The 25,233-nt window shown below is 37.8% G+C and overlaps 1 protein-coding gene and 1 long non-coding RNA gene across 4 annotated transcripts; one reads left to right on the top strand and one right to left on the bottom strand.

Annotated features, from left to right (window-relative positions):
* Window positions 1-852: 852 nt before the first annotated feature.
* Window positions 853-13,561, bottom strand: LOC126276081 (uncharacterized). The gene is made up of 2 exons (XR_007550602.1): window positions 13,478-13,561; window positions 853-2,331 (listed from the first exon to the last, which is right to left on the bottom strand). It is a non-coding gene; the product is annotated as an uncharacterized LOC126276081 (long non-coding RNA).
* Window positions 13,285-25,233, top strand: LOC126276044 (nuclear receptor-binding factor 2-like). 3 transcript variants are annotated; one of them, XM_049977246.1, is made up of 5 exons: window positions 13,285-13,738; window positions 17,772-17,956; window positions 19,133-19,273; window positions 20,202-20,454; window positions 23,952-25,233. In XM_049977246.1, exons 1-5 carry the CDS (start codon window positions 13,715-13,717, stop codon window positions 24,222-24,224), a joined length of 876 nt encoding a protein of 291 aa, XP_049833203.1. In that variant the 5' UTR covers window positions 13,285-13,714; the 3' UTR covers window positions 24,225-25,233. The 3 variants fall into 3 exon arrangements, with proteins under 3 accessions (XP_049833203.1, XP_049833205.1, XP_049833204.1); XM_049977248.1 differs by lacking the exon at window positions 23,952-25,233 and adding an exon at window positions 20,579-20,764 and having other exon boundaries at window positions 13,551-13,738; XM_049977247.1 differs by lacking the exon at window positions 13,285-13,738 and adding an exon at window positions 13,825-13,998.

Below are 25,233 nucleotides of genomic sequence, written 5' to 3'. Positions count from 1 at the left end.
AATACAAAGTACTTTACAATGAGCACCAGGCTCCCCCTGTCTGTATATAATAGAGTAAGTGAATTACATTTTACATAATGTTCATTGCTAATGCAGGCTCTTTGGTTATTCCTTGGCAGTCTATCATAACACCTTCCCTCAGCAGCTGCAAGAAATAACAGGTCCACCACAGCAATTGACGACTTCTGTTCATAACTAATGCCCATGGGAGGTGCAACTCCTGCATATATTCTTGGCTCTGCATAAACAGAAGTCTGGTGACTGTGTTTCGCTCCAGTCTAGTTCAGTTATATTAAAAGAATAGTTTTTCTCTCTACATTCATGTGAAGAGCGCACCATGGCATTTCATAACAAAATGTCATGTTCCACTACAATATTCTTGTGAACAAATTCTGCTTACCTATTGTATGAGCAAACACTGGAGACAGAACTCAACAAAGTTGTTAATTCAACAGGGACTTGGTGCAGACTGCCAAGTTTGAATGACATCTGACTAGTTACAGATGAGCATATGAACAAATTGTTATGTCAGAAACTGCACAATCATCTGAAAAATGACTATATTAGATTTTGTTATTTGGGGTGGGCTATACATATTGATAAAAATTTCTGTAAAATTTGGTGGTTTAGGAATTTAAAAAAGCTTACTGAATCATTTTATGCATCCATATAAGGAAACCCAACTTATGAGTACAAATGCCATATTGAAAAATGTGCAGAAATATTAATTAATGACTTAATCAATTAATGAAATATGTAATCATGTGCATAAAATTAAGGTTTACAAAAATATAATGGCAAAGGTTGGAATTTAAAAATCATATAGGCAAAATCTATAACAGAAACTGTAGCTACTTCTGAAACTGAATATTAATTATCTCATTAATTAGTTTCACAGAATCTGAAGTACATCATTTGAAAATTGAACTGCCAGTGTTTATAACTGGTGGTGTAACTACGCCCAGATATACTAATTAGCTCACAATTTTTTTTATTAATACATAATAAGCTAGGATTTTCAATTAAGCATAGCTTTTAGTTAAACTATTTCTCAGTAAAAATATGTGCAGCAGTAGAACCAGCACATCAAAATTATTACCCTGAATAATGAATCTACATGGGAAATAGTATAGTTAATGTTTTGAAATATTGAAATAACTCCCATATGTGTGCTACTTAGAAAATGTACAAGATTTGAGAAATAAGCAAAGGGATAAAGAAAAACAATAGGTATTAACAGGAGTTGAAGTAGTAAGAGATGGAATAGTTTCAACTTACTATGTCACAAATCTATGGCGTTAAAATGACAACTTCATAATTATATCAAATGGAGAATTCATTTGAGAAAACCATAGGATTATATGGAGACTAAATGGCTGGCCTTCAAGAGATAAAATGGTAACCACTTCTGACAGAACTAATAGTTCTGCGACATCGATAGTTCGTATACTTCATTCTGTATGGACTCAGTGTCAAGTATATATACGAGCTACGACATATATGGGAAAAGTTTTCTATATCCCGATTACCGATCCTGTTCCCCTAGTTCCAAGAGATGGGATAATTTCTGTTGTTTTATATGTGCTTATCAAAAGTACTTACTATTTTGTCTGCTGAAGGTAAGGACAAGCCAAGCAATCTAAAAGTTTAATAATCAAAAAACTGTAAACAGGGATGATACCCATTGAAAATCGCAGTGTGCTACATTGCCGTTTCACAATTTTCAATATCTTGCCTCAATAAATAACCCCAAATTTCTATGGGATTGGAGAAGAAAGTGTGTGTCCACAGACTGTAGGCTGGTAAAGTGATAAAAAACAAACTGTACACAACACTAATATGGCTTTGCTTCAAATGAAAATCAATCACACTGAATGTACTTAAGTAGAACTATTAGCATGTCATTGTGACACCAAAATTTGTTACAGGTTTTTCTCATCTTTCAAAAAAATATATCACCAAACATATCTTGCAAACAGTATTAAATCTTAATAATGATTGCTTGTAAATCAAAGTGTGGATCATAAAGGGCCATGAACCTCATTTGGTTTGGACATCCATTGATGTGGTATATATGTAACATTGAAGCATGCAAATACACAGCAGTTTTGCAGCACGAAAGCTAACTTCATAATTTTACGCAGCATACATGTTAAAGAAAAGTAAAACTGTCATTAACCAAAAGGTTGGTTTCACCCAAAGGTTGGTTTGATTCTTAGATAAAACACAATGAGGTATCTCAATGAGAATGAGCTCCTATATGCCACCGAGTATGTATTCCAAAAGCTTCAGTCATGCAAGACCCAACTCGATATTTTCACACATGTCAACCTGAAAGCCAAAAAACACCATCATAAAAATGCAATACTTACAGATTTCCAAAAATCGTTTGACTGTGTATCAAAAGAACATTATTAACAGAAGTATTATCATATGAAGTATGAAACAAACTTTGTGACTGGATTGAGGATTCCTTGATAAGGAGGAAAGAGTATGTTAACTTGGATGTATAGTCATCAAAAGATGAGGAAGTAGCAACAAGCATACCCTCAGAGAGATGTATAGAGACTCTTGCTGTTCATGTCGTATATTAATAATCCAGCAGGCAATATTAACAGTAACTTCAGATTTTCTACAGAAAATGCAGTTTTCTATAATCTTATACTATCTTAAACGCTCTATCTGAAACACTCTGCACTAATATTCATTCAGATTTGATAAGGTTTCAAAGTGATCCAAAGATTGGTAACTCGATTAATAGTGAGATTCTGGGTTTTCTGTTGAGTTATTGTTTCCAGTTTATATATTGATGACCGAGTCAGCCAACTTCTTCAGGTGCTGCAACATTTGCTGCTCTGTCTGCTTGCTGCCTGGACTCAAGTAGGCCATGAACTATTGTTGGTCTCACACTGTGTGAAACTTACAGCACCCAAAGAAGATGGTTGGGTTGGTTATTGAAATATTGTGCATAAAATGGAAATAACAAATCTACAGGATGCCAAGAAAAAAAATTACTCAGAAAGTTTCTAGAGCCAGTATTAAGTGTAGAATCTAGAAATACACTTGAGTCCCCCTATGGATAACACCTGTAGTGACTGAAAAGACAAGATTAGACTAACACTAGAGTGCGCAGAGGCATTTAAACAATCTTTACTTCCACTTTCCAGTAAAACAGGACCAGAAGAAAACTTAATATTTGTTAACAATGCCAAGTACTCTTTGACATGTTTTTAACAGTGGGTTTTAGATTATGTATATAGATATACATAGTGATTATAATTAAAGTTAAACTTTCAAAACACGGTGGAAATAACAACACTGGTCAGAATGACATCAAATTGCAACGGAGTATTATGGGAGAAGGGGGAAAACATATGGCAGAAGAAAAAAAATAGTGTGACAACTGATCAATAGAAGGTGCTCTATGGGTCATAATACATAAATGAAAATGCCTGGCAAGCACATGACCCATTGAAGCTGGTATAAACATGCCGGGTACATGGCTTTTCCTCCTTTCACGTCTGTGATGTTCGCCATGACTGTCTTAATGCATGATCATGCTCTGCTTGTAAAGCTGTATTATAAGAATGATGACTGTGCACATGTCACTCTGCAGGCATTCCGGACAGTGAAGGGTTTGAAAAATGTTTTGGTCTGATAACTGCCGTGGGTCTGGAGAAAATTTATTTGGAAATTCAAAAAGACAGGTTCTTTTGGTGTGCAACCTGACAAAGAGAGGAAATGAATTGATTGAACATCAATGGAAGCAGAGGCGGCAGGCAATGCAGGAGGAGACGAGTGGTGGTGTGCAAACGTGTAGCGCATGGAGAATTGCCCGAAAATTGGACATACCTGTGAGCATGGTGCATAAAATCTTATGAATCATCATCCTTTGCTATCCATTCAAAAGTACCCATGTGCATGAGTTGGTTCCTGTTGACCTGCCAGCACGAGAGACCTTTGCTTTAGAATTTCTTACTCACATGGAAGTGGACAATGATTGGCCATGGACGATTTTGTGGACAGAAGAAGCCCACTGCCATCTGACAGGATACATCAATACACAGAATTGTCAAATATGGGCAACAGAAATTCCACACACAAATCAACCAGTACCACTTCATCCTGAAAACATCTCTGTGTGGTGTGAGTTTACGGCATCATTTATCATAGGGTCATATTTTATCTAAAAGACAGGTGCTTCTGGTCCTGTTACCTGTACCATCACTGGTAAGAGCTATGAGTGTCTTTTGCACTACCACACCATTACAGCTCTCCAACAGTGTGGATGGATCATTTTTATGCAAGATGGTGCACCTCCGCACATTGCAAATCCAGTTAAGCAACTGCTGTAGCACTATTTCAGAAATGCTAGAATTATCAGCCACCATTTCCCAAAAGCCGATCACCTGATCTTAATCTGTATGACTTCTGGCTGGGGGGTTAACTGAAACATGTTGTGTTCAGTGTTCCGAATGCAAACTTAGCTGCAGTGAAGGCACACATCGTGCAACACCCTCTGAACGTGACCCCCGAAACATTTCAATCAGTTGTGGAACATATTCAAAAAATATCCAACTGTGTGTGAATTCCTAAGGGACCAAACTGCTGAGGTCATCAGTCCCTGGACTTACACACTACTTAAACTAACTTAATGCTAAGGACAATGCTGTGAGCCCAAAGGAGGACTTGAATCTTCAGCACGAGGGTTCGCACGATTAGTGACATGGCGCCCATAACTGTGCGACCACCCCGCGTGGCATGTGGAACATGGTGTTTCCCAGTTTCAACTTGTTGCAGAAAATTGTGGACAGCATACTGAACATGTTTTGCACCAGTCACATGAAAATTAATATCCGATTTGATTTTGATTGATGCTTGTTATGCAGTTTTTGGCCTGAGGACAGTTAAAAACCGATGTGATTGATTGAGATTTTCACTCTGCAGTGGAGTGTGCGCTGATATGAAACTTCCTGGCAGATTAAAACTGTGTGCCGGACCAAGACTTGAACTTGGGACCATTGCCTTTCGTGGGCAAACTCTACCAACTGAGCTACCCAGCTGAGCTGTGAGGACGGGATGTGAGTCGTGCTTGGGTAGCTCAGTTGGTAGAGCACTTGCCAGCGAAAGGCAAAGGTCCCGAGTTCGAGTCTCGGTCTGACACATAGTTTTAATCTGCCAGGAAGTTTCATATAAGCACACACTTCACTGCAGAGTGAACATCTCATTCTGGAAACATCCCCCAGGCTGTGGCTAAGCCATGTATCCGCAATATCCTTTCTTTCAGGAGTGCTAGTTCTGCAAGGTTCGCAGGAGAGCTTCTGTAAAGTTTGGAAGGTAGGAGACGAGGTACTGGCAGAAGTAAAGCTGTGAGGACAGGGCGTGAGTCGTGCTTGGGTAGCTCAGTTGGTAGAGCACTTGCCCGCGAAAGGCAAAGGTCCCAAGTTCGAGTCTCAGTCCGGCACACAGTTTTAATCTGCCAGGAAGTTTCGATGTGGTTGATACTTTTTATGTGGTTTTTGGCCTCAGGACAATTAAAAACTGATTTTTCCCATCCAATGTAATATGACTTTGCCATGGTAGATGGGCTTGTGCAACTAACAGTATCTTACCTGTATACCTATGCAGACTGAGTATTACAGTTTGTTTAATGTCAAACGTTCACTTTAGGCATTGTTGTATGATCCATTTGTCATTTGTAGTTGACCACTGTTAAATTGTGATGCTTACAGCACCATCTATTCCTATATTTTGTAAATATTTATTTTTCTTCTGCCATACATTTTCCCCCTTCTCCAATAATATGCTGTTGCAATTTGACATCATTCTGACCATAGGTGTTATTTGTACAGCAGTTTGAAACATTTAACTTCAATTATAATCACCCTGTAGATGGAGAACACTGCAGTGCTTTACTATAAGTCACATGCCCATGCCCTCATTATCCTGTGTACTGTCTTAGCTACTCAGGTACAGTTTCACAGTTTCCACTGTAACAAATCATTGCCAGCGGTGAAAGAAGTGCTAAGTGACAGAAAAGAGTCCCATACCTACATATTTGTCACACATTTCTCTTGACAGGACATCCCACAACTGTTATTCGTTATCAGAGTTAAAATCTGCTACAGTTGTAAAAATTATTTATTTCTAAAAGGGAAAGCACAAACTAGTTTCAGGACATATGTGCTATCTTCAGGTGCATCTTATAAAATAGAGTCCACAAAGGTTCCATAACTCAAGTTAAAATAGGATAAAATATGTTTAACTTATGTTGCATGCCATATACTACAGATGCATTATTTTAACATATTTTAATCACAGTTATGCATGCTTTGTGGACTCACATTTTAATATACATCTCAATATGGGACATATGTTCCAGAACTGGGTTGTGCTTTTCCTTTTTAAAAATAAATATTTTTTACAACTGTAACGGCTTTTAATATTAATGCAATTTTGTAATATGATGACATGGTTGGAGACCATGGCTGTTATTTGAAGACAAATGTTGACGGTGTTGGTACAGTAACCAGCCACAAATTTATTTTCAGTTCCTTTACTCAAAGGGTACTGTTATCGGTTTCGAATCATCTTCAGATGGTTTTCATGCTTCCATTAAATGTGGTGCATTTTTTGCAGATTAATTGCCCTAAAATATAAATAATACATAATTATAAGCATGCCACACAGATGGTTGTGTTACAGATTTTAATTGGATGTGACTTATGTGAATATTGACTATACAGGGTGTTACAAAAGGTACGGCCAAACTTTCAGGAAACATTCCTCACACACAGAGAAAGAAAATATGTTATGTGGACATGTGTCTGAAATGTTAGAGCTCATTTTATTACTTCTCTTCAAATCACATTAATCATGGAATGGAAACACACAGCAACAGAACATACCAACATGACTTCAAACACTTTGTTACAGGAAATGTTCAAAATGTCTTCTGTTAGTGAGGATACATGCATCCACCCTCCATCGCATGGAATCCCTGATGCGCTGATGCAGCCCTGGAGAATGGTGTATTGTATCACAGCCGTCCACAATATGAGCATGAAGCGTCTCTACATTTGGTACTGCCGTTGCGTAGACAAGAGCTTTCAAATGCCCCCATAAATGAAAGTCAAGAGGGCTGAGGTCAGGAGAGCGTGGAGGCCATGGAATTGGTCCACCTCTACCAATCCATCGGTCACCGAATCTGTTGTTGAGAAGCATACGAACACTTCGACTGAAATGTGCAGGAGCTCCATCGTGCATGAACCACATGTTGTGTCGTACTTGTAAAGGCACATGTTCTAGCAGCACAGGTAGAGTATCCCATATGAAATCATGAAAACGTGCTCTATTGAGAGTAGGTGGAAGAACATGGGGCCCAGTCAAGACATCACCAACAATGCCTGCCCAAACGTTCACAGAAAATCTGTGTTGATGATGTGATTGCACAATTGCGTGCAGATTCTCTTCAGCCCACAAATGTTGACTGTGAAAATTTACAATTTGATCATGTTGGAAATGAAGCCTCATCCATAAAGAGAACATTTGCACTGAAATTAGGATTGACACATTGTTGGATGAACCATTCAAAGAAGTGTACCCGTGGAGGCCAATCAGCTGCTGATAGTGCCTGCACACACTGTACATGGTACGTAAACAACTGGTTCTCCCGTAGCACTCTACAAACAGTGACATGGTCAACATTACCTTGTACAGCATCAAGTTCTCTGACACTGACATTAGGGTTATTGTCAACTGAATGAAGAATTGCCTCGTCCATTTCAGGTGTCCTCGTCGTTCTAGGTCTTCCCCAGTCGCGAGCCATAGGCTGGAATGTTCCATGCTCCCTAAGACGCCGATCAATTGCTTCGAACGTCTTCCTGTCAGGACAACTTCATTTTGGAATCTGTCTCGATACAAATGTACCGCGCCACGGCTATTGCCCCATGCTAATCCATACATCAAATGGGCATCTGCCAACTCTGCATTTGTAAACATTGCACTGACTGCAAAACCATGTTCGTGATGCACACTAACCTGTTGATGCTACGTACCAATGTGCTTGATGCTAGTACTGTAGAGCAATGAGTCGCATGTCAACACAAGCACCAAAGTCAACATTACCTTCCTTCAATTGGGCCAAATGGCGGTGAATTGAGGAAGTACAATACATACTGACGAAACTAAAATGAGCTCTAACATGGAAATTAAGCATTTCCGGACACATGTCCACATAACATCTTTTCTTCATATTTGTGTGAGGAATGTTTTCTGAAAGTTTGGGCGTACTTTTTTGTAACACCCTGTATATTTATAGTCTGACATAACAAATTATAGCATTTTACATCATTACATCACACACTGAGCCTTAGAGACACATAACTGGAAGTTAACCCATTAAGTGCCATGATCCCCATTTGGGGATTTGTTTTTGTAGTAGAAATTTTGTAGTTATAATAATGCTGGCAGTGATGCTACTATTTCCCATTGTTATCCAGACCTTTGTCAAGTGCCTGCATTGAAGTTTCATCAGTTGCTAAATGAGTGAGTTGTACACTTTTATTTCTGTGAAGAAGCTATGTGTTTCAGCATTAAAAGAGCTGCACATTTTCAAAACCATGTACGTCACATTATTATATAAATAACTTCCAATATCTATGTACGAGCATGTTCTGTAATGATCTGAGATGTTTATCAATCATTTATTTCAATGCCCTATTTCATTTCTGCATGACACCTGCCTAACCTTCAATCTCCGTTTGGGGCTTATGGCACTTTTCACGTAAAACTTTATTTAGCTTTTATTTGCTCCTCAAGTACAATGAGTCACTATGAAGCACTGTCTATGATGTGAAACTGAAGAAATTGTAAATGACCTGAACTTCATGGCTTCTTTTAGTGATGATGGTGATGTGAATGAGACCATTAACATTGTCGAGCTCCCTCCAGATAGCGTAGGTGAGATGTCAAACTGCGAATATATTGATGAAAATATATTTGAAAATACTGTCCATCTGATACGCCACGTTCCTTGGAAATTCATGCCAATGGAAAAAAGAAAAGGAACTTGCAAGCCAATGAAAGAATATGGTGAAAGCTATTATCACTTCTAACTGGATAACAGATGTTACTTGCTTTAAAACCTATCCTGAAACAGCAGAAATTGGACAGCGAAAATCCAATTTGGTAGCAGCATTAAAAGGAAAATCTTCTCTTGAGTGCTTCGAAGAATTTTTTGATGAACAGGTAGTGAACTTGATTGTCAGTGAAAGTTTCCGATATGCTACACAGAATAATAATCACAGCTATGAGTTATCCTATGGATACTTAAAATAAGTTCATAGGCATACTACTCTTCACTGGATACCACGCTCTTCCACAGGAAAAGCTATACTGGAATGAAGATGAGGACTCTGATATAAGGTGTGTACGACAGTGTATGAGATGCAACAGGTATCTGGAAATAAAGTGTCACCTTCATTTCAATGATAACACATATCTGAACAGAATCCCACCTGGTGAAAGGGATAAACTTTTTAAGAGTCATCCGTTGATGGATTTACTGAATATTAATTTCATGACATTTCAAGTTTTTTCTGACAGCCTGAGCATTGATGAGTAAATGGTATGATATTATGGACACCATTAACTAAAACAGTTTATTTGTGGGAAACAAGTGAGATTTGGATTCAAACAGTGGACCATGTGCTGTTCTCAAAGCAGTTTCTGTTACCACAAGTCGGTCTATGAAGGAAAATCGAAGGATACAAGTGATGTTTCAGTTCCGGGACTTGATGGATCAGTAGTGCTGAATATGATTTCTTTTCTGCAGACTCCTGAACTTCAAAAAATATGTTTTGATAACTTTTGCATGAGCTTCCGTTTGATAAAATGGTTCTCAGAAATGAGAGTATGGGCAACTGGAACTGCCTGTATGAAGTGAATAAATAACTGTCCAGTAGGATCTGAGAATAACATGATGAAGAAATGAAGAGGAGAATATGACTATAGATTTGACAAGAATATGGAGGTCATGGCAGTAATGTGGAAGGATAACAACTGTGTAAAGCTCTTGTCAAACCATGAGATAGTGTATCCAGTAAGTCAAGTAAAGAGATGGAGCAAAGCTGAGAACAAAAAAGTGCAAGTTCCACAGCCAAGAATGATTTCAGAATATAACAATCATATGGGAGGTGTCGACAAACTGTTCTGGAATGTGGAGAAATATCATGTGATAATTCGAAGTAAGAAATGGAACTTCCCATTGTTCACCAATGCATTAGATATAGCGTTAGTCAACACGCACATTATCTTCTGCCTCTCAAATGAAAGTATTCCACTGCTTCAATTCTGGAGGATGGTGGCAAGGGCCTATCTTGTTCAGTCATCAGCTGCTTCTGCTTCGAAAAGGGCAGGACGTCCATCATACCCAAAATCATCCCTTTCATGTGTTCCAATTGAACTCAAGACTTCTGGAAACAGACATAGGATTTAACATACAACACTGGGGAAGCAATGAAAATTGTAATGTGCAAGAAAAATGTGAGGAAACATTGTATGCAATGTGGGACTTCACATTGATTGTTTTGTTGTCTGGCACAAAAAATAAAAGAAAATGTCAAAAGAGAGTGGCATGTGCCATGATAACCATTTGAGGATCAATTAAAATAAATTATTTATTTCAAGGTTATTGTTTTTATATATATCATACCTATGTCAATTAGGCAACACAAAAATAAATGCAAATTGAAGAAAGAAAAAGGTACTTAATGAGTTAGTTAATCTCCCACAACACACTCACTTCTCAAATGAGTTATTTGCGCAACTCTAAGACCTTTTTGAAAATAATTCTTATCTTCATCAAATAGTTTCCCGCAGAAATTATTTGTTAAATTTCTATCCACTGAGAGGTATCTTGTCTGGTATATACAAGGGTGGTTTGATAACTCTGGTAAATTTCCATGAAAGAATGGAACATTTTTGTTGTGCCTTTGCAGTTGGTAAGTTTGATTATTCCAAGAATCGTATATGTACAGTGCACAGTTCATTGTTGGCAGCAATCTAAATTGGTCAGTGTGTCAGCTGGAACTGAAAATGGAAAAAACTGAGCTTTGAGCTGTTACCAAACAGTTTCATTTGAAGGTTTGGATTGTCGCACAAATCAAAATAGAACTGGATGAACTTCACACCGTTTACTTTTGCTTTCAAGACACAATACACAGCTATTGCAGATTTGGACTATAACTCGGTTTTAATATAAACTGTTTTACCATCTCTGATTTTAAATTGTTTGATTGTCCTTCACATTATAACAAGCTTTTTAACTGTAGTTACCCAACCTATTTGGTTATTTGTAGTCATTTACTTTTTAATTAATGAAGTTAAACATGGTTTGTCAAGCACCAACGATGAAGCACACTCCAGCTGTCCAACTGAGGTCACTACAATGGTGACCACTGACAAAATGTATGATATGGTAAGGAAAGACAACCGAATAAGAATTCGTAAGAGTGGTAAAACTGTAGACACCTCAACTGAGCGAGTGCATAATATCCTGCATGGAGAATTGCCTATGAAGAAACTGTGTATAAGGTGGATGGCATGCTTGTTCACAGTCAACCAAAAGTGCATCCCATATAACTTTTGAACACACTGTCTGGCAATGTTTAATCACAATCCGCAAGACTTTTTGCACCCATTTGTGACTATTGATGAAACCTCCATTCATTATTAGATGCCAGAGTCAAAATAATGAACAAAGGCTGGTGAAAGTGCACCAACGAAGGCAAAGACCATTCTTTTGGATGGTAAGGTGATGGTCACAGTTTTTTAGGGATTCCCAAGAAATAATCCTCACAGATTATTTGAAAAAAAGGCAAAACCATAACTGTACCATATTCTGCTTTGTTGTTGGACTGTTTGAAACTTGGGTTGATTGAAAAAAAGACTACGGCTGTCATGCAAAAGAAGTGCTCTTTCACAAGGATAATGCACCATCCCTAGCATCAGCAATAACTATGGTGAAAGTGCATGAACAAGGCTTTCAATCTGTTCCTCATCCACCCTTTTACCAGACATAGCACAAGGGACTACTTCTTGTTCCCTAACTTGAAACTTTGGCTTGCTGGGAAGAAATTTTTGTCAAATACGGAAGTGATAGTTGCAGTCAACAAGTATTTTGATGAGTTCAATAGAACCTATTTTTCCAATGGGATGAAACAGCTGGAGGATCACTGGACCAAGTGTGTATTCCTCAGATGAGATTGTCTTGAACTTACAAAACCAACCTTACATATTTAGTGAATATACACGGGGTATATGAAACCCAAATTCTTAGGCAGCTTTCTAATTTGCTTGAAAATAATGTGTTTCAAGTGTCAAAGATTTCACCTTGTGCCTGTTAGTTAGCAGACATTAATGTACTCAATATGATATATACTGAGCTTGGGGCATACTGAAAAGCAATGGGACTGTCCCTGGCACTCTTGCCTACAGAGTGCACTACAAACACACTTCTGCACCTATGCACCAGCTACTCAATCTTTCCTGGACCACTCATTGTAAAGTACTACAAAATTCTTTCTACTGCACCCAAGTTGCTTCCTACATACCGGTATGTGTTGCCAAAATTTATATGTCTTCTCCTTTTAATCCTACATTACTCTCTCTACAGCGTTTGTTTTCCCAAGATTCGTGATTTGTTTTTCAAACACGACCTTTCTGAAACTAGTAATCCACGGCTACTAGCCTATTCCAATGGAAACCAGGAACACCTGACTACACCTCTTGAGGCACAATGGTTAAGGCATTGATCATTAATGGGGCAACTGGGTCAAATTTTTATCTAGATTTAAGTTTTCGGTGGCTTCGTTATATCTTTTCGAGCGAGTATCAAGACTGTTTAGACAAGATATACTTTTTGCTTCATAAATCCGCAAGGTTACATACGCTTGCCTTGTACGTCTTTATCCATTGAAGAATGTGCAGTCTCAGGCAACATTCGTGTCGGCGAAATGTAATTTCTTTTCCTCCTTTCTATTCAGTAGATAATACATCACATCTTACTGTATCCAGAAAAAAAATTAATAAACTCTACAAGCCGCGAATGTGGCTGGATCAAACTCATTGCCTATGGAATAACTATACGTCTCTCCTACTGCTGATTTCCGAAAGAAAACGTCTAACAATAAGACAAGTACAGTTTCCCCCTTGATATCAAAATTTAAGAAATCGTGATAAGTGTGAAACGCGCAGTCACGTCAATCCTTCAATTTCTGAAAGTAATGGCGAACACTAACCCAATATCTCGTGACTTACAGGTCTGCTCGAGTCAGAAAAACTGTTCGAAACCTCAATCTTTTATTACAGATATTGTTGGTTCGGATCATTAAGCAAGTTTTTTTTGTTTTTTTTTTCCTGCGCAAGTAAAGAGCATTCCACATGTAATGTCTGCAACTCTGCAAAAATTGATTACCCTTTGTGATGACAAGGGAACTATTGGTTCCACTGCAGCTCTGTGATCCTTGCACGGAGAAACAAGTGAAGAACGAAATCTGACATCTGCTAGGTGTTGTGTTTACATCTGATATACTTTTTTTTTTAATTGTGCCTTGAAAAATGACATCTGATAGCCGAAGGCTGAACTTTTTATTTAAAGTTACGGGAAAACACCCTTCATGAGCTCCCTCTTCGTATTGTAAAACAAGACCCAATGGAATCTTCTGCGTTAAACGTGGTCAGTATATGAATGAAACTTAATATGGACAGAAATATCTTTTTAATAAATATGATACCCGAGGTTTCAGTTGTATCCAATGCTGTTCGCCTTCTTTGTGCTGCGTGACGACATTTGTTTTGAGTTCATAAGTTGCGATTATCATCAATCTCTAGATAACAGCTGTTTCTTAATTTGTATGGCGTAGTTGCGAAGCCGATGGGTATAATATTTATCTTCACAGATAATCATTGAAATGTCGTTAATGCCATTGGTGTTTGGTAAGCTAATTACTGAGGCTGTAGATAAAAATTTACTTACAATGGGAGTATGTCTTTATATCGCGGTGGTGATATTTATTTATCCTAATCTCATTAGGACCATCAGGCTCTTATTTGCATTTGACCAGGCTCTATGCAATCTCCCATATATTTTGCCCCTTTCAAGTACACAGTGCAAAGCTATAATGCTGTTGCTTGGATTTGATGTTCAAGTTGTATGCAGAGTGGTAGTGTCAATGTTACACCAAGTTTCTTTTGTATTTATTTATTTTGCATTCATAAAAACATGTAATTGATAAGATTTGCCAGATTTAATGTGCAGAATAAAGAAGGAAAATATACTGTCACATTTTACTGTCATAAATCAACAGTGTGTTCATACAAAAAGAAAACCTTAAAATATTCGTAGGGTATGAAAGAGTTAAGATATACAAAAAGTTATGGAATAATACAATGCATTTAGTAAGTAATTATGTGCCACTGTACAAGCCATGAGACATTATCATCATGTATTTATCACACTTGTAACTTTCACATAAACTGTTGCTGGAGAGACTACTTCAGCATCTGGTCTAAGGCTTGCATCATATTTTCATGGTAGCTAGGATTGAGTCAGCATCTCACCATTGTGTTATGAGTAATGTGATGTTGAACTCAGTGAAAGTGTGTGAATATGTATGTTCTGAGTGGAAAATTAGTAAAGACATACTAGATTAGATATACTTTTTGATCCATAGAAAGACTGTAGAACATGTCATAAGACAAGAACATGCACATAAAAACTTATTTAAACAAAAATAAAATTTTAACATATTTTTAAACCAGGCTAAAAGGCATAAAATAATTTCTCCTAGCCTCACAGAGATAGTGCTGAAAATTTGTGATTCTGAAATTTTGAAAGCTATGAAAATGCATGTAAGATTTATAACAAAAAAATGTAGGGTGCATGCAGTATGTAATAGGCTAACTAGTCATGATGAATTATTTATTGTGTCTGCCCCATGTTTTTTGTTATAAATCTTTCAAATACTTTCATAGCTATTAAAAATTCACAATCACAAATTTTCAGTACATCTCTACGGAGCTAGAAATCTGTATAGGGCTAGGAGAAATTGTATTACACTTTTTAGTCCAAAAAATTTATGCTATTGAATAATTATTTTATACATTTTAATCTGTTTTAAAAATGTGGTGTATTGATTTTTTTACTTAAACAATTATTTATATACATACTAGATTTTACATGTGCCTTTGCACGTGTATACGTATATCACATACATTGCACACATTTTTCCCTCTCTCTCACCCCCTCCCCCCTCTTCCCCCTCCCCTCCTCCCCCTCCCCCTCCTCCTCCTCCTCCTCCTCCTCCTCCTCCTCCTCCTCCTAAGTCCATCTTGCCTCTCTCCTCTCACTATCCATCCCTGCTTCCACCCCCCACCCCACCCCCAGTCAGTGATGCCCATCTGCTCACACACCAGTTTGAATGTATTCCAATGCTAGCTGTGTGACACACTGCTACTGCACGGCTACCATGATACCAGGTGTCACCAATCCTTTCACACCCCCCCCCCCCCCCCCCCCTACAGGTGCTAGGTGGATCAGGCAGATGAGAAGATGCCTACTTTATTGTCATTCAGTTCTGAGTCTTGTTTAAAATTTCAAGACTTTAGCTCATCATGATTGGTTTAAAATCAATTGCAAAATTTGTTTGAACATACAGACGAGAAAGCAACCTAATAAAAAGTGTCAAAAAAAAGAGCTATGCTAATGCCCCTTCTCCACATCCCAAGTGAAATCCTCCTCATGGATGTAGAAAAAGTTAAAACAAATGTTAATCATATTTTCATTTATGGGGCAGTAGTGAACATGTCACAGAGAGAGTAAATATTCAGTAAAGTGAAGGACACTTGATAATTCTTAAGCTATTGTAGCCATACATGACCAGTTTCAACATTAATTTACATTTATTACGTTACTACATTGATGTGCAGATATAGTTTATGCAACACTGATATTTATAACACATATTCAACATCAGTTGGTTCCACTAAGAAAATTTTCTTGGGAGTAGATGGAATTTGACCACCAATAAAGTCTCTTAAATTGGACTTCATTACTAGTTAAACTTTTTATTGGTCATGGCATACATGCTAATACCATTTTGGACCTCCTTTTGCCCAGTGTAGTGACCAATTCAATGTGGCATGGACTCAACGAGCTGATGGAAGCCCCTGCAGAAATACGGAGCCAGGCTTAGTCTATAGTCATCCATAACTGGGAAATTCTTGCCATTGCAGGGTTTTGTGCACAAACTAACCTCTCAATTATGTCTCATGAATGATTGACGGGATTCATGCCGAGCGATCTGTGCGGCCAAATTGTGGCCCAATGAAATGGTACACTGTCATCCATAATAATTCCATTGTTGTTTGGGAACATGGAAGTCCACAAATGATGGCAAATGGTCTCCAAGTAGCTGAACATAACCATTTCCAGTCAATGATTGGTTCAGTTGGATCAGAGGACCTTGATCCATTCCATTACACATAGCCCACATCATTATGGAGCCACATCCAGCTTGCACAATGCCCTGTTGACAATTTGGGTTCATAGCATCATTGGGTCTGCACCACTCACGAACCCTACCATCAGCTCTTACGAAGTGAAATTTGAACTCATCTGACCAGGCCATGGTTTTCCAGTCATGTAAGATCCAACAAACACAGCCACAAGCCCCGGAGAGGCTCTGCAGGCAATATCATGTGTTAGCAAAGGCAATCACATCGGTCGTCTGCTGCCATAGCCCATTAACACCAAATTTCACTGCACTGTCATAACAAATATGTTCGTCATACACCCCATATTGATATCTGGGGTTATTTCATATAGCATTGCTTGCCTGATAGCACTGACAACCCTATGCAAGTGCTGATGCTCTCGGTTGTTAAATGAAGGTGTCAGGCACTGCGTTGTCCGTGGTGATAGGTGATGCCTTAAATTTAGTATTATCGGCACACTTTAGACACTGTGGATCTTGGGAGTATTGAATTCCTTAACAATTTCCAAAATGGAATGTCCCATGTGCCTAGCTCCAACTACCTTTCCTTTTCAAAGTCTATTAATTCCTGTAGTGCAAAAAAGGTATTATTGATGCTGTACATTTTTCTGATACAAGCCTGTGCTATGCAACTTCCTAAGAAAATCGTTCTTGTTTTTCATTTCATAATTATGAGTGTGGGTTTTCAGTATTTTGATTTCCCAAGCGACTCTAGGAAGCAGACGTTTTCACAAATGTACATCGCTGGACGTGTCAAAATTTAAAGTTCCTTGAAAAGTACTCTATAAGATATGAATGTCTTTCATGATTCTTACAGCTTTCTTCTGAATCTTAACCCTTTCAGTCACTTTTTATCTTCAATGGGGAAGAAAAATGTTTTTCTTCATCACATGATTTATCTAAAACACCTAACTCGAAAAACTGATATTTTCATTAAGTTTTCTAAATATCATGTTGTCAGTTGACATATATTTGGAAAAGAAAGAAAGAAAGAAAAGCTATTAATGTAATGAAAATATTTTCACTCAATCACAGGCATACAGCACCCATGCCTTTACAACATAACTACCTTATCTTGTGCAGATCTTCAACTGACTCAAAACCACATTTATGAAAAAAGTATTTGAAATTACTGGTTAACTTGTTTGTTATTTACTTCATAGGCTATACACATGACAAATATTTTGATATATTATAATACCATTTTTCCCCCAGGCCCATCAGCAGCACCGTAAAGCTGACACACATCTCCGATACAAACGGTTTGATGAAGCTGTGCAGTGCCACCAAAATGCTGCATCAATGTTGAAAGAAGCAATGAAGCTTACTAGTGTAACGAGAGCTCTAGAATCACTACATTTACAGCATGATTATCATGTGAGACAGCAAGAAATAATAAGGTATACTTTTTGTATCACAGTTTTTAATATATATATTAAAAACAAAGATTCCAAGACTTACCAAGTGGGAAAGCACCGGTAGACAGGCACAATAAATAAAACACACACACAGAATTTCTAGCTTTCGCAACCGACGGTTGCTTCTTCAGGAAAGAGGGAAGGAGAGGGAAACACGAAAAGATGTGGGCCCCAAGGGAGAGGGCAAGGAGTCATCACAACCCCAGGAGCGGAAAGACCCACCCCAAGGGGTGGCCTCAACTGACATCTCTGCCCGAACTCTTCGCCTTTGCAAGTGTGTGTGTGTGTGTGTGTGTGTGTGTGTGTGTGTGTGTGTGTGCGTGTGTGTGTGTGTGCGCGCGCGCGTGCGTGTGTGTGTGTGTGCGCGCGCGCGCGCCTGTCCTTTTTTCCTCCCTGGGGTGGGTCTTTCCGCTCCCGGGGTTGGGGTGACTCCTTGCCCTCTCCCTTGGGGCCCACATCTTTTTGTCTTTCCATCTCCTTCCGTCTTTCCTGAAGAAGCAACCGTCGGTTGCGAAAGCTAGAAATTCTGTGTGTGTGTTTGTGTGTTATATTTATTGTGCCTGTCTACCGGCACTTTCCCGCTTGGTAAGTCTTGGAATCTTTGTTTTTAATATATTTTTCCCACGTGGAAGTTTCTTTCAAAGAAACTTCCACATGGGAAAAATATATTAAAAACAAAGATTCCAAGACTTACCAAGTGGGAAAACGCCGGCAGACAGGCACAAGAACAAAACACACAAACACGCACACAGAATTACTAGCTTTCGCAACCGATGGTTGCTTCTTCAGGAAGGAGAGGGAAAGACGAAAGGATGTGGGTTTTAAGGGAGAGGGTAAGGAGTCATTCCAATCCCAATATTATTGTTTATGGCACTGGTTATATATAAAAACAAATGAAGAGTCATCTTTATTACAGTAAAACACTAATCTATATCGGTTTTGCTTTACTTTGTTAATATTCTGGATCTTACTAAAGGAAATGAAACAAACAAACAAAAAATGTTGAATTTGATGCAGGGCAATAAGGTTTGATTTATGGGAGATTAAAATAACACAAGATTTGGCTGATACCGAATTTAAAAGTGTGATATGCAGTCCTTTCTTATTCCTAACCTCTTATGGTTTTGTGAAGGCTTGACTCAATTCATTTTAATGCAGGTTGAAGAAGGATCAGTTTGAAACATTTAAGAGAGCTCTTGAAAATAAGAAGAAGATGTCCTTTAAGTTTGTGAAAGATGAAAATCTTTCTTCTCTGCAACAAGAGGAGGGAAAGAATAATCTTCAATTAGCCATTTACAAGTGAGTAAAGGGAGCACAAGTTGAAATCTGCATGCTTAAGAAATTTTGTTTTAATAAAATTGTATTATTTTAGGTAGCTGGAAAACATTTATGCACTAACATACACAGAAGGTCCCGATTATTATCAGCGAATCTGGTGTATTTAAAATTTTTGGTTTATGTACATTTTCTAACATGTTATTACAAAATTCTTGAATATAGTGTCATAAAAACAACACCCATTAAAATGAAAAGTTGACAGATTACATTCCTACTGCAAAAATTATTCTCCAGTTTAAATGGCTTAATTTATTTTCAAGAGTAAAGCCTGTGTTATAGACTCGTAAATGAATATGATGTACAATCTATTTTTGTACCATCTTCACACTCTGGAATCTGCCGTATTTAAAGTCCATTTATATTATTCGGTTTCCAGTAGTACAACTGTAGATGCAAATTATTGATTTGTTGTTTGTGATTATATAATAGAACCATTTTGCAGACTAGTGAACTGACTATAACCAGAAGTAAAACTGTACTGATCTAATTTCAGCTGCATGGAGTAGTTGTTGTTGTTCTGTTTTGCCTAAACTATGTTCGTAGTGGAATTCATTATACATTTTGATCTCTGCTTCCAGTATTGGACGGGCAAAGAATTTTGTGTGTAACTTATTTGGGTGTTTTGATTGTCTCTGCTACAGTCAGATTAGGAATCATCATCTTCATATAGTGAATGTTAATTCATTATAATTCTGAATGATACAGGATTAATTTTTAACTGTTTAGTAATGCTCTGCCTTTTTGAAATCAAAACAAAAACTACTGTTTATTTAGAGTACATTTGTGGAGCTAATCATGCTGAGACATTTGAAAAGACTACAGATTTAATTGTTTTATATGTAAGTTATTGGGGTATTCAACGCTGCATATTAAAGCTTTATCATTACAGAACAATGGAAGAAGCAGACTCACTCTTGCAGTTGCTTGTACGTCATGGTGATGGAGGAAGTGATGCTGATGACTCACAAGAAACATGTGCACAGCCATTAGCTGCTGTCATAGAGGGCAGCAAACGACCTAAGGATGAACAAACAGTGATTGAGGAGCTTCGAACACTTAACAATCAATTGAGGGCCCTTGTAATGCAGCTCGTCACTCAACTAGATGCCAGTGTGCGTGAAACAGAGCGCCTGCAATCTGTGGTGAGCATATTGTTCCTCTGCTGAGTTTAGTGTGTGTAGCAGAAGAATCAATTACCAGTAAATGGGGTGAAGTGCCTAACTACTGCTAACTTATTAAAGATATTTGTAATCTCTTGTTATTTAGGTAAGTAATGACTGGCATGCCATGAAACAAGGACCAATACATTCTTCCAACTTCATTAATTACCAAGCTATGGGCATTGACTTCTTTGGTGTTTTCTTCGCCAGTGTGTGAAGCAAATTTAGTGATACAACTTTGTTGTATGTCTCACGAAAAGTCAGAGAGTAAAAATGCATTGAATGTGTGAATTTTTATGCTGTTGTTTTCCTTTCAATGATGCATCACCCACAAGTTGACAACACACTCGACAGAAACCAGTGCCTCATAGAGATCCAATATGTGATCTTTATGCCACTTCCATTATTAATGTACAATAAATGAAGAAAACTTGTGCTAGTACTAATAATGGAATTTACTATCTTACAGAAGTTGTTCATAATGGTACAGTGATGAACTGATGAATGAAGTAGTGTCAGTTGGGTTTAATTATTCATGCATTTTGTAAGCTATGCTGAACATCGTAGCTTTTGAAACAAACAAAATATTATATTCGTTTCTGATTTTACACTTTCCGACAGCCAAACTCCTTTGCAGAGAAATGAGCTTTGTTAAATAATTTTTTCTCATAATCTGCAAACGTAAGTTTTACAATGATAATGTGTATGAAGAAATTGATGAAATGTATGATGAGATAAAGGAAATTATTCAGGTAGTGAAGAGGGGCGAAAATTTAATAGTCATGGGTTACTGGAATTTGAGAGTAAGAAAAGGGAGACAAGGAAACATAGTAGGTGAATATGAGTTGGGGGTAAGAAATGAAAGAGAAAGCCATTTGGTAGAATTTTGCACAGAGCACAAATTAAACATAGCTAACACTTTGTTCAAGAATCATAAAAGAAGGTTGTATACATGGAAGAATCCTGGAGATACTAAAAGGTATCAGGTAGATTATATAATGGTAAGACAGAGCTTTAGGAACCAGGTTTTAAATTGTAAGACATTTCCAGGGACAGATGTGGACTCTGAACACAATCTATTGGTTATGAACTGTAGAAACTGCAAAAAGGTGGCAATTCAAGGAGATAGGACCTGGATAAACTGAAAGAACCAGAGGTTGCACAGAGTTTCAGGGAGAGCATAAGGGAACAATTGACAGGAATGGAGGAAAGAAATGCAGTAGAAGAAGAATGGGTAGCTCTTTAAGGGTGAAGTAGTGAAGGCAGCAGAGGACCAAGTAGGTAAAAAGATGAGGGCTAGTAGAAATCCTTGGGTAACAGAAGAAATATTGAATTTAATTGACAAAAGGAGAAAATATAAAAATGCAGTAAATGAAGCAGGTAAAAAGGAATACAAATGTCTCAAAAATGAGATCGACAGGAAGTGCAAAATGGCTAAGCAGGGATGGCTAGAGAACAAATGTAAGGATGTAGAGGCTTATCTCACTAGGGGTAAGATAGATACTGCATACAGGAAAATTAAAGAGACCTTTGGAGAAAAGAGAACCACTTGAATGAATATCAAGAGCTCAGATGGAAACCCAGTTCTGGGCAAAGAAGGGAAAGCAGAAAGTTGGAAGGAGTATATAGAGGGTCTATACATAGCGATGTTCTTGAGGACAATATTATGGAAATGGAAGAGGAGGTAGATGAAGATGAAATGGGAGATATGATACTGCACGAAGAGTTTGACAGAGCACTGAAAGACCTAAGTCGAAACAAGGCCCCAGGAGTATACAACATTCCATTAGAACTACTGACAGCCTTAGGAGAGCCAGTCCTGACAAAACTCTACCATCTGGTGAGCAAGTATGAGGTAGGCGAAATTCCCTCAGACTTCAAGAAGAATATAGTAATTCCAATCCCAAAGTAAGCAGGTAATTACAGATGTGAAAATTACTGAACTATCAGTTTAATAAGTCACAGCTGCAAAATACTAACGCGAATTCTTTACAGACGAATGGAAAAACTGGTACAAGCCGACCTCGGGGAAGATCAGTTTGGATTCCCTAGAAATGTTGCAACATGTGAGGCAATACTGACCCTACGCCCTATTTTAGAAGAAAGATTAAGGAAAGGTAAACCTACGTTTCTAGCATTTGTAGACTTAGAGAAAGCTTTTGACAACGTTGACTGGAATACTCTCTTTCAAATTCTAAGGCTGCAGGGGTAAAATACAGGGAGCGAATGGCTATTTACAATTTGTACAGAAATCAGATGACAGTTATGAGAGTCGAGGGACATGAAAGGGAAGCAATGGTTGGGAAGGGAGTGAGACAGGGTTGTAGCCTCTCCCCGATACAATTCAATCTGTATATTAAGCAAGCAGTAAAGGAAACAAAAGAAAAGTTCGGAGTAGGTATTAAAACCCATGGAGATGAAATAAAAACTTTGAGGTTCGCTGATGACATTGTAATTCTGTCAGAGACAGCAAAGGACTTCGAAGAGCAGTTGAACGGAATGGACAGTGTCTTGAAAGGGGTATAAGATGAACATCAACAAAAGCAAGACGAAGATAATGGAATGTAGTTGAATTAAGTCGGTGATGCTGAGGGAATTAGATTAGGACATGAGACACTTAAAGTAGTAAAGGAGTTTTGGTAATTGGGGAGCAAAATAACTGATGATGGTCGAAGTAGAGAGGATATAAAATGTAGACTCGCAATGGCAAGGAAAGCATTTCTGAAGAAGAGAAATTTGTTAACATCGAGTATTAATTAGTGTCAGGAAGTCGTTTCTGAAAGTATATGTATGGAGTGTAGCCATGTATGGAAGTGAAACATGGACGATAAATAGTTTAGACAAGAAGAGAATAGAAGCTTTTGAAATTTGGTGCTACAGAAGAATGTTGAAGATTGGATGGTTAGATCACATAACTAATGAGGAGATATTGAATAGAATTGGGGAGAAGAGTTTGTGGCACAACTTGACAAGGAGAAAGGACTGGTTGGTAGGACATGTTCTGAGGCATCAAGGGATCACAAATTTAGCATTGGAGGGCAGCGTGGAGGGTAAAAATCGTAGAGGGAGACAAAGAGATGAATACACTAAGCAGATTCAGAAGGATGTAGGTTGCAGTAAGTACAGGGAGATGAAGCTTGCACAGGGTAAGGTAGCATGGTGAGCTGCATCAAACCAGTCTCAGGACTGAAGACCACATCAACAACAAAAAATATGTATGTGAAAGAGCAGCTCGTCAGTAGTCCAGGAGTATTTTTAAATTTTGGAGGTGCCATTGTGATTTCTCATGTGTATTTCGTGATTGTATTAACATTATGTATTAGTAAAAAAAAAAGGGGGGGCACAAGGATGTTCTTATCAGCTTCTTATTCAAAGTCACACAGTATGATGCATGAGACACGGTGCCCTGTCCAGTGTTAAAGCAAAATTTTGAAATACATGTTTCATTGCTCTTTAATTCTGTTACTTGTTTACTCCAGGTGCAGAGATTGGAAGCTGAAGCAGCTGCTCGTGAAAATGCTCCGCCTGGAACAGGTATAATCAGTGAAAATAATGGTACCTCAGACTGCCATCACACAGTGACTGCAGGATCTGCAGGTGGAAGTTCTCCTTTTGTGTTCTCTCCCTGTGGAGACCTGGAGGGTGATGCGAATTCCTCACCCCGTGAGCTGCCTGTTCTTGCACCTTTAGAAATGCCAGAATTTGACTTCTCTGTCTTCAGTAAGAGAGCTTCTTCAGATAGTACACTTTGACAACTTCAGTATATTGCTTTCATGAGCATTATATAATAGCTACAAGGTTGTGAAAAGTTTCTTAAGATATTATGAAATAAGTATGTATGCGATAAAGAGACAGATGTATAAATTCTAGAAAAGTTGTATGTAAAGGTGCCAATATTGTAAATAACAAAGTTGTGTGTATTTGCTACTACTTATATCACCATCATGTATTTGATACATGAAGACATTGTGTGACGAACTTTGACATTGTCACCTAATGTTATATCTCAGGAATTACACTGTTATTGCTGCAGTTTTGTGTGAGCTGCTTGTTGATAGTAGCACACCTTAATTATGTTTGATTTTTCAAGTGTAATTTGTAACACTTGTGAACTTGACTTGACCGGGAGGAAATTCAGTGCTTTATGTTTAGTGTTTTTCCACAAACCTGGTTCATTGAATACAATTTTGTAATATTTCTATATAATTTCAAAATCCCAGATTAAATATTTTTTGTTATTGAATACTCTAAAAAATATTTTTCTCATTTATATATTGCGTTAAGGTAAAAAAAATTCCAAATTCTTTGATGATTTTTTTCTGTTTTTATACGGGTAAGATTCTGGGCAGTTGATACCAATTAAATATTATACATTGGACATTTCCTTAACAAAGTAGTTGTATTCTACATGAGCATGCAAGTGTGTGTGTGTGGTGTGTGGAGAGAGAGAGAGAGAGAGAATATCTGTTGTGTGAGGTAATACATAGAAAAGAAATGAGTTTTAATGAATGACAAATTCAGCAGCACATCACTGATTGCTATGTTATTTGTGTCACTGTTGATAACAATATACATCAGCAGTACATATGCCATGCATCATGCAACAAGGCAAACTGAAGTATGCCCCAGTATTCAGATAAGTGAAGCAATATCATGCAGTACATGTTTGACAATACTTCTTAGACACTAGTCTGCTACTATTTAATCACACTGTGATATATGTGAATCCACTTCTTACCTAAATAAACTTCTAGCAACTTA

This window comes from Schistocerca gregaria, chromosome 1 (assembly GCF_023897955.1).
Source record: "Schistocerca gregaria isolate iqSchGreg1 chromosome 1, iqSchGreg1.2, whole genome shotgun sequence".
Lineage (NCBI taxonomy): Eukaryota > Metazoa > Arthropoda > Insecta > Orthoptera > Acrididae > Schistocerca > Schistocerca gregaria.
Note: the sequence above shows the minus strand (reverse complement) of the source record. Positions and strands in the feature narration are given on the sequence as shown.